The sequence below is a fragment of the Ambystoma mexicanum genome, chromosome 13, assembly GCF_040938575.1.
Source record: "Ambystoma mexicanum isolate Mex_15411 chromosome 13, UKY_AmexF1_1, whole genome shotgun sequence".
Lineage (NCBI taxonomy): Eukaryota > Metazoa > Chordata > Amphibia > Caudata > Ambystomatidae > Ambystoma > Ambystoma mexicanum.
This window is the reverse complement of record NC_090938.1, coordinates 55,599,679-55,616,437: the sequence shown is the minus strand read 5'-3', so window position 1 is coordinate 55,616,437 and position 16,759 is coordinate 55,599,679. Positions and strand designations below refer to the sequence as shown.

Below are 16,759 nucleotides of genomic sequence, written 5' to 3'. Positions count from 1 at the left end.
GATTTTATTCATTTTTAATTAATTTATTTTTATTTAATATCCTAATACTGTATCTGAGTTTGGTTTCTAAGCGCGGATCTGGGATTCAAACCTTTGTTGCTCTACGTGATCTTGCTTCCAAGACCAGCACCTTGCCCCTGTGCTATCCTCCGTCCAACCATCTGTGGCCAAGCAGTTCGAGCTGGACTGCCCCTACTGGGATGGGACCAAGCCTGATTTGCATATGACCTTTCCCCTTCTGTAATGGCTTGGCAGGCGAAGAACGATGTTATGGACTGCTGCCCAGACCAATGCCAGAGGTTAAGATTAATTCTAAACCTTCCAGTCCAAAAGGGGAATTCCAGCCCGAACTGCTAGGTCACATCCCTTCTGCAGGAGGCCACACGCATCCTTAGACATGTGTCATGTGCCACATTGTTTGCCTCTAAAAGCACCCCTTCATGCCTAGTGCAGTGATTTTATTTATTTATTTATTTTTATTTATTTAATATTTATATTGCGCCGGTAGCTCGCGAGCCTCGGGGCGCAGAAACAAGGACACGAGAACGGACGGAACAGATAGTGATTAGACAGAGCAGACGGGACAGTCACATAGAATTAAGCTAACTGAGGCATATGCCGTGATGGCCGTTTATTTGAACATATGGGTTTTTACCTGTTTGCGAAAACGCGAGTAGTTGGTTTCCAGTCTAAGGTGGTCTGGTAGGTTGTTCCAAAGGTTGGCTGCAAGGGTTGGAAAGGCTCTACCTAAGCCACTTTTGAGTTTGTGAGGTGACGTAGCAATTTTAACAAGTTGGGATGATCTCAGTGTTCTATTAGGAACGTATGGTTTGATCCTAGTTTTTAAGTAGATTGGTGCCTTTCCGTAGATGCATCTGTGAACGATGGTTAAGGTTTTGAAATGCACCCTATCTTCGATTTTCAGCCAATGAAGCTCTCTTCTGGAGTTGCTGATATGTTCTGTTTTAGTTTTGAGCTTGACAATTCTTACCGCGTTGTTCTGTACAATTTGGTAGCTTTGTAGGCATTGCTTGGAGGCACCCAGGACTAGAGCGTTGCCATAGTCAAGGCGCGATAAGATGGTGGCTCTTGCTATGGTCGCACAATTTTCCTCGGATATGAAAGGTCTGATGGCTTTTATTAGACGGAGGTGGTAAGCACAGTTTTTTTTGATGAACTGTACTTGGGCGTCCGCACCCAACGATGCTTCTAGCAGCATACCTAGGGTTTTAACCTTGCTTAGGACCGGAATGGGGGTATCTTTAATGTGGAAGGATGTGTAGGATGAGGGTAGCTTAGCACGAGCAGAGGATGAGCCGAAAATCATGAGTTCCGTTTTTTTTCCGTTTAGGCACATCCAATTGGAGTCCATCCATTGCTCGACGTGGTTGTCTCTTGTTGCCCCCCATTGCGACAGATAGCAAACAAACACATGCGTTCACACAATCAGCATTTTGAAAAGAAAATATTTATCCATCTTTTCACTATCCTGAGCGCTCATTTTGTTCTCCGGCACTCTTTGGGCCTGTTTCACAGATGCGTTTTTATAATTATGCAATCCTACTGGCAGCCTGAAACAGGAAGCAGGGGAAGAAAGGTGATTGGCTGTCTCTCCCAGAGGCCGTCCTCACTCCACAAGGCATCGCGGGCAACCAATGGCCAGGTCCTCTCCATGAGGTCTCGTTGGCATCTGATGGCCAGGTCCTCTCCATGAGGCCTCGCGGGCATCTGATGGCCAGTCCCTCTCCATGAGGTGTCGTGGGCATCCGATGGCCAGGTCCGCTCCATGGGGCCGTCCTCACTCCATAAGGCCTCGCGGGCATCCCATGGCCAGGTCCTCTCCGTGAGGCCTCACGGGCATCCCATGGCCAGGTCCTCTCCATGAGGACTTGCGGGCATCCGATGGCCAAGTTCTCTCCATGAAGCATCACGGGCATCCGATGGCCAGGTCCTCTCCATGAGGCCTTGCGGGCATCCGATGGCCAGGTCCTCTCTATGAGCCTTCACAGGCATCCGATGGCCAGGTCCTCTCCATGAGGCCTCGCTAGCATCTGATGGCCAGGTCCTCTCCATGAGGACTTGCGGGCATCCGATGGCCAAGTTCTCTCCATGAAGCATCACGGGCATCCGATGGCCAGGTCCTCTCCATGAGGCCTTGCGGGCATCCGATGGCCAGGTCCTCTCCATGAGGCTTCACAGGCATCCGATGGCCAGGTCCTCTCCATGAGGCCTCGCTGGCATCTGATGGCCAGGTCCTCTCCATGAGGCCTCGCGGGCATCTGATGGCCAGGTCCTCTCTATGAGGCCTTGCGGGCATCGGATGGCCAGGTCCTCTCCATGAGGTGTCGTGGGAATCCGATGGCCATGTCCTCTCCATGAGGCCTTGCGGGCATCCCATGGCCAGGTGCTCCCCATGAGGCCTCGCGGGCATCCGATGGCCAGGACCTCTCCATGAGGCCTTGCGGGCATCTGATGGCTAAGTCCTCTCCATGAGGCCTCGCGGGCATCCGATGGCCAGGTCCTCTTCATGAAGCCTCACAGGCATCCGATGGCCATGTCCTCTCCATGAGGCCTCGCGGGCATCCGATGGCTAGGTCCTCTCCATGAGGCCTCGCTGGCATCTGATGGCCAGGTCCTCTCCATAAGGCCTCGCGGGCATCTGATGGCCAGGTCCTCTCTATGAGGCCTTGCGGGCATCTGATCGCCAGGTCCTCTCCATGAGGCATTGCGGGCATCCGATGGCCAGGTCCTCTTCATGAGGCCTCGCGGGCATCTGATGGTGAGGTCCTCTACATGAGGCATTGCGGGCATCCGATGGCCAGGTCCTCTCCATGAGGCCTCGCGGGCATCCGATGGCCAGGTCCTCTCCATGAGGCCTTGCGGGCATCCGATGGCCAGGTCGTCTCCCTGAGGCCTCGCGGGCATCCGATGGCCAGGTCCTCTCCATGAGGCATCGCGGGCATCCCATGGCCAGGTCCTCTCCATGAGGTCTCGTTGGCATCCGATGGCCAGGTCCTCTCCATGAGGCCTCGCGGGCATCTGATGGCCAGTTCCTCTGCATGAGGTGTCGTGGGCATCCGATGGCCAGGTCCTCTCCATGAGGCCGTCCTCACTCCATAAGGCCTTGCGGGCATCCCATGGCCAGGTCATCTCCGTGAGGCCTCACGGGCATCCCATGGCCAGGTCCTCTCCATGAGGACTTGCGGGCATCCGATGGCCAAGTTCTCTCCATGAAGCATCACGGGCATCCGATGGCCAGGTCCTCTCCATGAGGCCTTGCGGGCATCCGATGGCCAGGTCCTCTCCATGAGGCTTCACAGGCATCCGATGGCCAGGTCATCTCCATGAGGCCCCGCTGGCATCTGATGGCCAGGTCCTCTCCATGAGGCCTCGCGGGCATCTGATGGCCAGGTCCTCTCTATGAGGCCTTGCGGGCATCTGATGGCCAGGTCCTCTCCATGAGGTGTCGTGGGCATCCGATGGCCATGTCCTCTCCATGAGGCCTTGCGGGCATCCCATGGCCAGGTCCTCCCCATGAGGCCTCGCGGGCATCCGATGGCCAGGTCCTCTCCATGAGGCCTTGCGGGCATCTGATGGCTAGGTCCTCTCCATGAGGCCTCGCGGGCATCCGATGGCCAGGTCCTCTTCATGAAGCCTCACAGGCATCCGATGGCCATGTCCTCTCCATGAGGCCTCGCGGGCATCCGATGGCTAGGTCCTCTCCATGAGGCCTTGCGGGCATCCGATGGCCAGGTCCTCTCCATGAGGCCTCACGGGCATCCGATGGCCAGGTCCTCTCCATGAGGCATCGCGGGCATCCGATGGCCAGGTCCTCTCCATGAGGCATCGCAGGCATCCGATGGCCAGGTCTTCTCCATGAGGTGTTGTGGGCATCCGATGGCCAGGTCCTCTCCATGAGGCATCGCGGGCATCCGATGGCCAGGTCCTCTCCATGAAGCATCGCGGGCATCTGATGGCCAGGTCCTCTCCATGAAGCATCGCGGGCATCCGATGTCCTGGTTCTCTCCATGAGGCATCGCTGGCATCCGATGGCCAGGTCCTCTCCCTGAGGCCTCGCGGGCATCCGATGGCCAGGTCCTCTCCATGAGGCATCGCTCGCATCCAATGGCCAGGTCCTCTCCATGAGGCATCACGGGCATCCGATGGCCAGGTCCTCTCCATGAGGCATTGCGGGCATCCGATGGCCAGGTCTTCTCCATGAGGCCTCGCCAGCATCCGATGGCCAGGTCCTCTCCATGAGGCCTCACGGGCATCCGATGGCCAGGTCCTCTCCATGAGGCATTGCGGGCATCCGATGGCCAGGTCCTCTCCGTGCCGTCTGCTGGGCCTCCCTCAGAGATGACCAGTTCCCCAGGATTTAGAGACTCTTTCTTAATCCACTAGAATGGGTGGAGGTGCACCTCCCTTTTGGCCATAAATGGTGGGTTGCTGCTGAAAAAGGTGGCTTCATTTAAGAATATATTTTTTGTGCGAATTGCTTCTTTTTTTACAATGATTCGTTTTCCGCAAGTAAATTATTTTGTAACCAATTTCTCACTGCAAAAACCCAACATAAAATGAGAGTAAATTGTAATTCACCTTTGCCATAATTTGTGTGCCTAGAATTGTCTATTTCTTAACTGTCACCACAAAAAATAATGAGCATTCAATCCTAGGAAATGTGGTACTATGACTGCACATTATTCCTCAAAACCTTTGTGTCTCATCAGAAAAAAAGTTGTGTGAATTTATTTACTGTATAGATCTGAGATTACCCATTTATGGAAAAAATACCACTTGTGGTTTATTGCTGCTCCACTGAGAATTCCACTCAGCTGGCGATGAAAATATTGAAGTTACGTATACCTGCCGTCGCTATGACATCACTGCTGGCATCAGGTTAGAATGCATTACCACCCGGTTTTAAAAAAGGTTTTTAGCTGACTTGGTCGAGTTTTTTCATTTAATTCGAATTTGTCTCATTTATTTTTTCTTTCTTTTATTCAATTTGGCTGCAAATGTATGCGGGGCATACCTCTGCAGCCCCTCCCCCAACTACCACCTATATATATTATCATGATTATCAACCCCCCCACATATATTTGAGGCCAAATTTGGGCCAAAAAATTCTTCGAATTCTAATTCGACAGATTCTACTGCGACCAAACCTCCCATTCCCTTAATCGTTTCCTCTGTTCGGAGACATCAGATACGGCAACCTTATTTGTTTCCTCTGTCCGGACACATGAGATACTGCAACCTTAATTGTTTCTTCTCTCCAGATACATTAGATACTGCAACCTTAATTGTTTCCTCTGTCTGGACACATCAGATACTGCAACCTTAATTGTTTCTTCTCTCCAGATACATTAGATACTGCAACCTTAATTGTTTCCTCTGTCCGGACACATCAGATACTGCAACCTTAATCGTTTCCTCTGTTCGGAGACATCAGATAAGGCAACCTTATTTGTTTCCTCTGTCTGGACACATCAGATACTGCAACCTTAATTGTTTCTTCTCTCCAGATACATTAGATACTGCAATCTTAAATGTTTCCTCTGTCCGGACACATGAGATACTGCAACCTTAATCGTTTCCTCTGTTCGGAGACATCAGATACGGCAACCTTATTTGTTTCCTCTGTCCGGACACATGAGATACTGCAACCTTAATTGTTTCTTCTCTCCAGATACATTAGATACTGCAACCTTAATTGTTTCCTCTGTCTGGACACATCAGATACTGCAACCTTAATTGTTTCTTCTCTCCAGATACATTAGATACTGCAACCTTATTTGTTTCCTCTGTCCGGACACATGAGATACTGCAACCTTATTTGTTTCCTCTGTCTGGACACATCAGATACTGCAACCTTAATTGTTTCTTCTCTCCAGATACAATAGATACTGCAACCTTAATTGTTTCCTCTGTCTGGACACATCAGATACTGCAACCTTAATTGTTTCTTCTCTCCAGATACATTAGATACTGCAACCTTAATTGTTTCCTCTGTCCGGACACGTCAGATACTGCAACCTTAATCGTTTCCTCTCTCCGGATACATCAGATACTGTAACCTTAATCGTTTCCTTCCGCTAAACTAAATGATTCAGGTTACAGAAACAAACAACTTCTTTATCATTAACTGAGTGAATCGTAGCCACAAGTGGCCTGCGCTTCCGTGGAAAACTTGACAATTTCTTCAGTGCAAATAACCACCAGTTGGTGGTGTCTGTACCGCTATTAGTAATGTTGCCAAGCGCAGTAACGCGTGTAGAGCAGATTCTGTAATGAGTAGCACAGCACCACCAGTGGTAATTCACAAATAGTTGCAGTGGTATTTACACGGCCATTTCAGTGATGAGGCCCGCTATTGTTGCTGACCACACATATCATCTGAGTGCACAGTTGACTGGCTGTCTTTTATTCTGTGTCTTACAGTAAGAGAGCCGATTAACAAGAAGACGGCAGACGTGGCCCTGGCCGAGACGAAGATCCTAGCGCCCAGTGCCGAGGAAGCAAGCCCTAGTGCTCTTGGAGAAAAAGAGACTGACTTAGACAATAATGACGGTAAGGTGTCTCCTGTACTCAAAAGGGTCCCCCAACAGTACTGCATATTACAATGCATTGCTTTTCATGATGTACACATCTAAAATGCTGCTTTTGCCCCTCGCGCCACCTGACTCACTAGATGCCGCCCGCCCCTCTTCTCCTCACCAACAAGTACAACTGTACCCCACCTCTGTGCCCCTCTGTATATCTGTGATGTTGCTACCTCTGAAAAGCGCTCCGTTATGCATCTGTAATGATGTACACCTCTGTAAAGCACTCCGCTGCTTCTCAAAGCTATTTCCGTGCTCAATAAATAGCAAGATAATAATAAGTATAATAATAATAATAATAATAATGATAATATTAATTCTGTAAGCTATAGAGCTTGTTATTAAGATGTACCAGGGATTGCACAGCAGGTGTGCTGTGAGAATCAGAATCTTTCAGCATAAAGGCTTAATAACATTACACTACCTCGGGGGGAAGTTCCAGAAACTATACAGAATTAGAGCGATAGCGGTGCTTCTCGCCAGGCAACCTAGAGTTTGGGGTTGTAAAATATGATTATGGTAACTGACCTATTGAGAACGGATTTCAATATGCCAGCTCATTACATATAAACTACTGGCCAATCGATGAGACACTGGGGAATTCTGAACACTACCCAAGCAGATCAGAGTGATGCAATGCATGATGGGAGGGCATATAGTGTTAATGACCATAGATCAATTGCTCAGGGACATAAAGTGACTGTCATAAAGCCTTAACCAGAGTCAGCTGCGGTCTAGTGATTATACTTACAGCAGTGAGTCCAGTGGATTCCAGATCATGTGTGATCCTGGGAAAATGACACTCTCGTTCCTGTGCCTCGGGTCTCTTGCCACCTAGCATGTCTACATACCCACAGACCAGGAATCTGAACATATGTAGCTCTCCAGATGTATTGGCCTACAAATCCCATCAGCTAAAGCCAGCGTAGGCAATGGTGAGCGATCATGGGAGTCATAGTCCAAAATATCTGGAAAATTACAGGTGCAGACCCTTGACATGGACATTAACCTTTCCATTGTTCTTTCTCTCCAGTTACTAAAGGTTTGATGGAAAATGCAGTGTCCTCCAGCTTGAGCACAGATACCTGAAAGCAGATAACACGATGCTCCAGAACTCTCAACACCTCATATCAACACAGAAAAGCCAAGACTCAGAACCGCTCCATCTACTTCCAGTCTGGAGCCGACAATCTTACACTTTAATATGCTTTGCAAGCCCCCCGTTATTCTGCACCTGCTGCTTCATGGGACGGAGCCTATCTTGTTATATCCGGAAAATGTACCTTTTCATTGGCCTGGGGTGTCTGTGACCAGAAATAACTCAGGTGAAGCTTAGGCAAAAAAAGGTTAATTGTCTAAAAAGGGATATTAAATTCAGGCAACTATTGCAATATTTCAAGACATTCGGCGGAAGGAAATCTTGTATTATAATTCTGGATGTTAGGTGCCTGTCAAGTGATACAGGGTTTTGTGGGTAGTGACCCAGAGTTCAATGGCAATGCATAACACTTAGACAAAACTCAATTCCACACAATTCCTTTTACAAGTACTGGTCTGATCCAGTCCCAATTGGCCTACATCCACCCACATCTGGGAGGTTTAGTCAGATCTGCACAATATATAGCACACCACAGTCACATTGTCTCATCCAAAAGGCTTCCTCTGAAATCAATTGGTCTGTGCAGCTTCTTAGCTTGGGGAGCAGGTATTGACAGAATTAATCTTTCCCCAGCCCACAGGCAATATCCCAAATTGGGTATCATTTTTGCAGCTGCGTCAGCCTTTGCATCTGGCCTGTCAAACATATTTTATTTTGTCGGGACATATTCTTAATTGTTTAATTAAAACATAAAAACCTCCTTCAAAGATGTTCATGCGTCTGGGGAGGAGCAAAAGAGGACGCGGGTGCCAAAGAAATCACAAGGCATAATATCGGCACATACATTAATTAATGTCTGTGATAAAAGTGATATCCCTATTGAATGGAGGATAGCACAGAGGTGAAGCGCTTGTCTTGGAAGCAAGATCACGCAGAGCGACAGAGGTCCGGATCCTGGATCCGTGCTTAGAAAAACAAACAAATAAAAAAAATAGTCGTATGTGCTTTGATCATCGTCTCGCCAACTGGAAATCTGGAAATGATCTAAGACAGAGCGAGGGTCAGTGAATAGGATTTAGCCAAGATGTTAGCAGAAATTGACCTCAACTACCAGCTGTTTATTTTTTTAAAGATGGCTTGTACTCTTCAATATATTACATTTGTGGGATTTTTATTTGCGAGAATTGAGATTTTTCATGCTGAAAAAGCGTGTGCAATTGCCAGTGAGTTGTAGACCTCTGGGTGCTGATTTCCCAGCGTGCAATGCAAGATTTCCACGCTGCAAATCCATAATGGATTAATAACTAAATTTACTTTAAAATGGATGTTCAAATTTTGCAACTAAGACATGGGTATTTATAAATCTTAGAATAACTCTATGACAGGAAGGATTTAGGGTAGGCCGTTGCTGCCATTTGTTCCTGACATGATTTTATGAAAGGTTTTTCAGTTTGTGTATTGTAGATTAGTACCCCGGCAAGAGACAATCAGAATGCAACAAGCATTCTGATTGGCTCTCGCCAGGTCCCTACCCAGTCGAGAATCCCTCTGTCGGGATTCCACGGCCTTTGTCCCCAGCGGAGGGCGTGGCAGCACCTCAGCCAATGAGGAGGCTCGAAGCGGGGCCATCCCCGCTAGGAGCCTTCCCGCGGCTGAGAGGCTGCCTTGGCCCCCCGCCGGGGACTCGGGTAAGTCTTTTTTTTTTCCTTCCCTACCCTTCCCTCCCTTCCCTTCCCTCCCCTCCCTCCCACCCACCCCCCCCAACTTACCTTCTTGATCCTACGTCCCCGGTGGGGGACGAGGGAAGCCTCCAGCCGTGTAGAGACTCGGAGCGGGGCCATCCCCGCTCTGCGCCTCCACACGGCTGGGCGCCATGGAAAGGGATAACGGACTCCGTTTTCCCTTTCCATGGCGGTGGCCATTTTCTTGGTCATTTTTGTGTTCTGTCCCAAAACGCTGCAGCGTTTCGGGACAGAAAAAAATTGCTTTTAGTACACACAAATTTTGCGGGCCGGGATACTAATAGCAATAGATCCCTTTGCTCGGGTCCTTACCTATGGGCCCCGGGGCATTACCTGAGTCGCTAATGCCCCCTGCCGCTCGGGTTCTATTGCTTAAGTAGTAACCCAATCTTTGCTTTTGTTGCCTGGTACCTCATTGCCACACACGCACTGGACTCTGGCGCGGCTAGTTCAATCTGTGACGCGTCGCCGCTGCCTTTTTCTCGGTTTGGTCATCATTTCACCATTTTGGTTTCATGGGTTTCTGACAGACGTGTGTGAGCTGTAAGATAGCATCTTTGCATTCTAGTGACACGTAAGGCGTTGAGAATTAAGTTTATGAAATCTTACGACAATCAGATCGATATTTGTATGATTGATTAAATGTGGCAATCGTTTATGCAAGGTGATGATATTAATCTTATTTTATAGAGAAATTTTATTTGAGAATCGTTGAGATTTTAAAATGTTTAGCAAAATGAAGGTTATAAGTGAATCTTGGTTGATGTAAACCTTTTCAAAATTTGATCATGTATATGTATTCATTGTTTTAACTGTTTAATTGTGATACTTGTATTTTTTAAATTGTTTCATCTGTTGTATATACAAAGATTGTTAGCTGTATGTATACTAATAAACTTATAAATTAACACTTAAAGAAATAAAGTTTTTTTTCTTTTCTGGTGAATAGCATCCTTTCAGCAAAATGTATAACATTCGCTGCGAGCAGGTTTGCTGATGCTGACTTCGAAAAGCTCCAAACCAAAGATGAGAAGTAACTTTGTTTCATGGCCGGTCGCGTCATTTCAGCGTCGCAGACCCTGTTATTTTTTTCCGAAAGACACTGATGGCCTAATTGCCAAAGAAGTCCCTAGGAGTAACTCTGACTTTCTTCTGATTTACTCCTAGAATGAGAATGGTAAGTCATAGTTACCCCTGGTGACTTCTCTCTGACCCATTCCTGAAAGACTCTAATGGGTCATGCCACGAAGTTAAGAAATTAAAGTTGTGATGTAACCAATGGGTAAATTGCGCACACAATATTCTTGAAGAACCCTGGCCAAAGTAAGCACACACGGAATCTCTCGTAAGTTACGCGAGCTTAACGTGCACGAGGATAAAGGTCATGTGATTTCTGCCCCACCCTCCAGCAATTCACTGTTTGCCTTGTACAGCCAGTGCTTTAAGTGGGGTAAGAAATTGAGGGGGGGCCCTCGTTTGGGGGCGTGGCTTCCATTGTGGGCGTGGCCTAAAACATGCACAAAACATTGTAAGGTGCGCAAACAAATATATAAATGTATGTGAGCATTTATATATTTGTATGCGCACTACTATGGTTTGTGTACCTTTCAAGCCTTATAAACATACCAATGTTACGTATTTCTAGGTTTATAAAAAGGTGGCTTGAAAAATGCACAAACCATAGTAATTTACGCACACTTGTGTGCTTACCTTACTATGGTTTGTGCACTTTTCAAGCCACCTTTTATAAGCATAGACATTTATAACATATTTCTACGTTTATAAAAGACCACTTGAAACGTAAACAATTCAAGGCATCTTTTATAAAGCGTTGAGGACGGACAAAACCCGAGGTGGCTTTGTCGATCGACAAAGCTTTATAAAAGATGCCTTGAATTGTGCACGTTTCAAGCGGTCTTTTATAAACATAGAAATATTTCTACGTTTATAAAAGATGGCTTGAAACGTATACAATTCAAGGCATCTTTTATAAAGCTTTGCCAACGGAGATAGACGCCTCGGGCTCTGTGATCTATCTGCTCTGAGCAGATAGATCACTGAGCCCGAGGCGCCTTTCACCCTCTGCGAACCTGCGGCTCCGTGATCTAATCTGCATATTAGATCATGGGGCGACCTGGCGAGGGCAAACAAAGGAACTGTAACTTCCCTGATGACCCCTCAGATGAGGGGTCATCAGGGAAGTTACAGTGACTGACAGAAGTGCCAGCCAGCCTCAGCGACGCTATGCCTGGCTGGCACTTCTGTCAGCTCGCCTGAAATTAAACTGGCGGGCGCTTCTCCCCCGCCAATGTTGTGTGGGATTGGGGGCCCCGGCAGGGCCCCGGGTCAGTCCCACTTTTTGGAGACTGCCGGGGCCCGGCCCCGGCAGGCCCCGGCCCACTTTAAGCACTGTTTGCTCGCCCCCCCCTTCTGCACCTCTAAACCTGCTTTCTAGCCCTTTTCTTTTGCAATCATTTAGCTGGTGGGAGTGGATCAAAGCCCCGTGACCCCTGCCCATCCCACCAGCCAATCATTGCTTGTCTTTGTCTCCACTCTTTGTCTGTCCCGCCTCTTTTGTTCCCCTTTTCATTTGCCTTCCAGTCTTCTATTTTTATTTTGCGGTGGCCTTTTCGAAGGAATCCTGCAGTGGTACCTTGTTGGAGATAGCCAGATCAGCACCCCCAAATCTCTACCCTAACACTTTCCCTCTCTTCCACAATCACAGAGACCTTCAACCAATCACGCCCGGCGCATCCTTCATGAAAACCTCTTCCAGGCAGCACTGTCGCCAAGATCAGGAACCAGGCACTACTAAATCTACTGGGCACACTGGTCCTCCCCAACACACCCCTAACCCAACTCACAACACAAAAGCGCCATGCTGGACAGCAGCATCAGAGCCTTAACTACCCCCAAGTGTGACATGCACATACCTCTTGACTTATAGTTCTGCCCCACCCCCACATCACCTCAGCCAAATGCACCCAGCCGAATTCTTCAGTATCAAGCAGACAGTCCGATCCTTCAAAGACTTCCTTTAAAACCACTCAGAGACCTCCTGATTTTCCACAGACCAATGATTGCTACAATAACGGCTCCCTGATATCAGATTATCATCGCCAAAGCCAGAAAAGGCACGTCTCTCTGTAAGGCAGTCTAGAAATACATCAACTCGTCTCCCTAACCCTCCATGCTGTACTCTTTTGAGAATCCACCGACATCCTCACCTTCTCAAACTGAACCCCACTGAGACGGAATATCCTTGCTTATCAACAACACCCAAAGCCTGCACACCAACACCTGACTGTGTGCTATGAACCCCAAGGACTTCACACCCCCACTGACACCCTCTGCCAAAGCTCAGGGTTTCCACATAGACAGTCAACACACCTTCCAGACACACACGGCAAAGAGAACCCCAGCATTATGTTACCCACAACCCCTTCTGTGGAACATGAAGTCCTTCCTACGAGACACCAGCTCCAGATCCCCTCTGCATCCCATGGTCCCATCGCACCAGGATGGAGGACACAGCAGTGCTCCCCAGCCTACCTCCCACCATTGCCATAGCAACTATAAGATGCGTCTTCACTGCTGCTGCCCACCTCATGAAAAGTCCCCACAACCAGGACCAAACTTCACAGGCTACTCCTCCGAGTACCCAGCACCTTCAGAGCGTGTGGCATCGTATACAGAGTAGTGACTCCCTCCTACCTGGCAGTCAGTTCTCATCTCGGGCGGTCGGTGTATCACCAGAATTCAGGAGCTGGCCAGACTAGTGCAGCAGAAATGCACCAAAAAAGGATCCAGCAAACAAGCAGTCCCGGCCTACACCCCAAGGCCGTGGAACCCCATACTCATCAACATCAGGCCCGCTTCCACCCTCAGGCGATTCAGAAAAGAAATGCAGGCACCTTCTTCCCAGCCAGTCAGCCACGTTCCCCTGAACCCACCCAACCCGGAATACCTCCTGATGACCATCCTGTGAAAACCCCACTCTCTGTTCCAGCCCCGCAGCCGCTCTGAACACTCTTCCATGTTCCTCTGATGGTAAATGCTAACTATACCATGCCACCTTAAATGGTACCCCAGAAATATATGCTTCCTTGTAAGGATGTGCCCTCAACCTTCTATTACCACCCTAGAAAGGGGCTCTGGCCAATCAGGATGCTTGGAATGCGAGCTGGTTCCTACAGTATAATCGCTGCATTCCCAGCAGCCTGAGTGCTGCCACCAGTTCACCCTGTCCCGCTTCTCCTTCTCTACTTCTCCTTCCCTTTACCGCTCCCCCTCACCTCAGCACCTCTGTAGTTCCCTACACAGGTGCTAAGAGTATTTCATTTAAAATAAATAACATACATACCTTTTGGTGCTATGTGGCGTGGTGTCGTAGTCCCCCAACTCTGTTTTCCCTTCTTATGACATGACGGTCATCAACATAGAAGATGGACTTGGAAACTATGAGGCTGAGCCGCATAGCACCGAAAAGGAATGTTTATTTTTTTAACATAAATAAAACACTACCACCCGCTTAGGAAACTACACAGGTGTTATGTTATGTTAATCGCATTTGTAAAGCGCACCTTCGCCGAAGCCTCTTGGCGCTGAAGAACAAAGGAAGTGATCCAGGAATTAGACATTAGCTGATATGATTTTTAAAACAAATATGTTTTTAATAACCGACGAAAGGCTATGAGATTGTTAGTTGCACAAAGTGTAAAAAATAAGGAGTTCCACAGTTTAGCGGCTGCCACTGAGAAGAAACGACCACCCACCCACTCAAAATAGTAGCGGGGGATCGGAAGAAGACAAGCATCCTTAAAGCACAGCACACGGGATGAAACATAGGGCCGTAGAAACATATCCTGTAGATATTCTGCTCCTGAGCTATAGAAAGCACGATTCACTACTACTAATGACTTAAAGTGAGCCCGTTGGAGAAGGGGAAGCCAGTTTAATGAGCAGAGAACAGGAGAGATGTGAGCAGCGTACGGCGTGCCTGTACAGATGCAAGCTGCATAATTGTGAAGAAGCTGCAGACGGTCAAGTAGGTACAGAGGTTGGGCCAAAAAGAGGGACTTACAATAATCCAGTCGACTCAGCACCAGGGAGGCGGTTACAACAGGCCTGAGCTGGATCGGAAGTAACGGCAAAACTTTACGAAGGACTCTGAGTTGAAAAAACCTAGCCCTACAGATGGTCCCAACCTGAGCGCCCATAGAAAGGGAGGCAGAAAAGATCAATCCTGAATGTTTTACCTTAGGAAGTGGCAAGGGGCAGTGGCCTAGTTCTGTGGGCCAAAAAGCCGGACACTAGGTCAGAATAGAGGGAGAAGGAACAGAATTAGGAGCATGAGGGGTGGACACCACCAGGAACTTCGTCTTGTCCCCTTTAAAGTTCAGCCAGTTGTTGCACATCCACTCACCCACGACCAGCAGCCAACCCCTAAGCTGAGATGCTAAACCGGCTCAGTAGAGTCAAGCCGGAAGATGATTTGAGTACCATCAGCACAGGAGTAACAACTGAAACCGTGGGAGCGGATGAGCAACACAAGAGGCTGAATATAGATGTTAAAAAGTACTGGGGACAAGGTGGAGCCCTGGGGGACCGCACACTGCAGAGAAGACGCAGCCTAGAAAACGGAAGAGAGGCCCAATGTCTGGCTACAGTCAGCCAGAAAAGAGGTGAACCAGGCCAGAACCTGACTGAGAGACTGGCCAATGCGAGGCAATCAAATAACACCCGATGGTCAACTGTATCAAATGCGGCTGATACATACATGTAACAGGATCAGGGCACCCACCCGCCCTTATCGGCCACTAGGCAGAAATCATCCTGCACTGATACCAGCACACTCTCTGTGCCTCTACCAGGGCGAAAGCCGGATTGGAACGGGTTCAAAAAGATTGTGTGTTCCAGGAAAGAAGAAAGAAGGGGTGAGAACAGCGACTCTAACAACTTCATAAAGAAGGGCAGAAGTGAGATAGGACAGAAGCTAGCGTGTACAGAAGGATCAAGAGAGGGCTATTTCAAGAGAGGGAAAACAATCGCTTGTTTAAGCTCGGTAGGAACAGAACCAGTCCAGCAAGAATCGTTGACTGCTTCTGTCAGCCTGATGGAGATATGTGGGGCAATTTCCTTTAAAGTTCCCAAGGGGATAGCATCAGTGGGCGAAGCAGCTTGAAGCCGTCTAATAGCTGACTTCACCTACTGAAATGAAAACGTAGGAAACACAGACCAGCTGTGTTCAGACAAAGAGGTAGGTGCCTCCTGCCCGCCGGGAGGTGTGCAGGATAGGCGGATCTGCTCACGTATCAGGTTGACTTTACTAATGAACAATCCAGCCAAGTCATCACAGAAAGCCTGAGAATGAGTGACATTAGATCCAGTCGTGGGGGGCGGGGCCGGAGTGAGCGTACCAAAGCGAACAGCTCTCTCGGCTGATTGAGGGCGTTTGCAACCTTTTGGGTATAGAAGGTACTTTTAGCCAAGTGGATTGCATGATGGTAAGATTTGCAAGTCAGGACGAAAGCAGATGTATCACAGGCGGGGTAATTATGCCGTTTCGCAGTACATAAGATTTTTAAATCATCGGTGAACCAGGGCTGAGAAGGATGCCCCGTTTGCTTACGAAGTGTGAGAGGAGCCAGTGTATCGGCCACTAGTCCAAACATTTCAGTCAGCACAGAAAAAGTAATGCTATCTGCGGCACGACGATGCGCCTGAATGTTGGAGACAATGTCCACATTGGAGGCTGTATGCCAGCTCCGACGGAGCTGATATTTACAATCAGTAGTAACGCAGGGAATCTGAGCCTGGATAAGAAAAGGAACAGCCAAATGGTCGGACCAGAGAATGGGGAAAGGGGGGAAAGTGGCAACCAGGGCAGCTCTGGCAAATACCAGATCAAGTGTGTTGCCAGCTAGGTGAGTAGGGGCTGTGACCAGTTGACCCAGTCCCAAGTCCTTCATAGTTTCAAAAAGGTGCTTAATAGCAGTGGCGGGTGGGGCATTGAAGTGGTAATTAAAATCACCTGTAATTGCTAGATGCAGACATCTAAGTTTGAGGTCTGTGATCAATTCAAAGAACTGACCACAGAAAAGAGGATCTGTTCCAGGGGGGCAATATACCACCAAAATATGCAGACTGAGCTGGACTGAAATGACAATGTTTATTAAAAGCGTTTCCATTTTAATAGAATGAGTTAAGGGTATAACAGTGGCACCCAGCCAGGTTTTGGCAAATGATAGCACTACTTCCGCCAGGGTTCAGGAAGGAGCTGGACCACCAGAGGACCAGAGGCATCATTCAAT

At 48.4% G+C, this 16,759-nt stretch overlaps 1 protein-coding gene across 20 annotated transcripts in view; it reads left to right on the top strand.

Annotated features, from left to right (window-relative positions):
- Window positions 1–10,386, top strand: part of LOC138520841 (mucin-2-like) — a 106,271-nt gene extending 95,885 nt beyond the window's left edge. For all 20 annotated transcript variants that reach the window (XM_069633206.1, XM_069633205.1, XM_069633213.1 and 17 more), the window contains 2 exons: window positions 6,445–6,573; window positions 7,639–10,386. In XM_069633206.1, the coding sequence (XP_069489307.1) occupies window positions 6,445–6,573; window positions 7,639–7,694 (185 nt within the window). In that variant the 3' untranslated portion in view covers window positions 7,695–10,386. The remainder of the gene's footprint in view (window positions 1–6,444; window positions 6,574–7,638) is intronic.
- The last annotated feature ends 6,373 nt before the right edge of the window (window positions 10,387–16,759 follow it).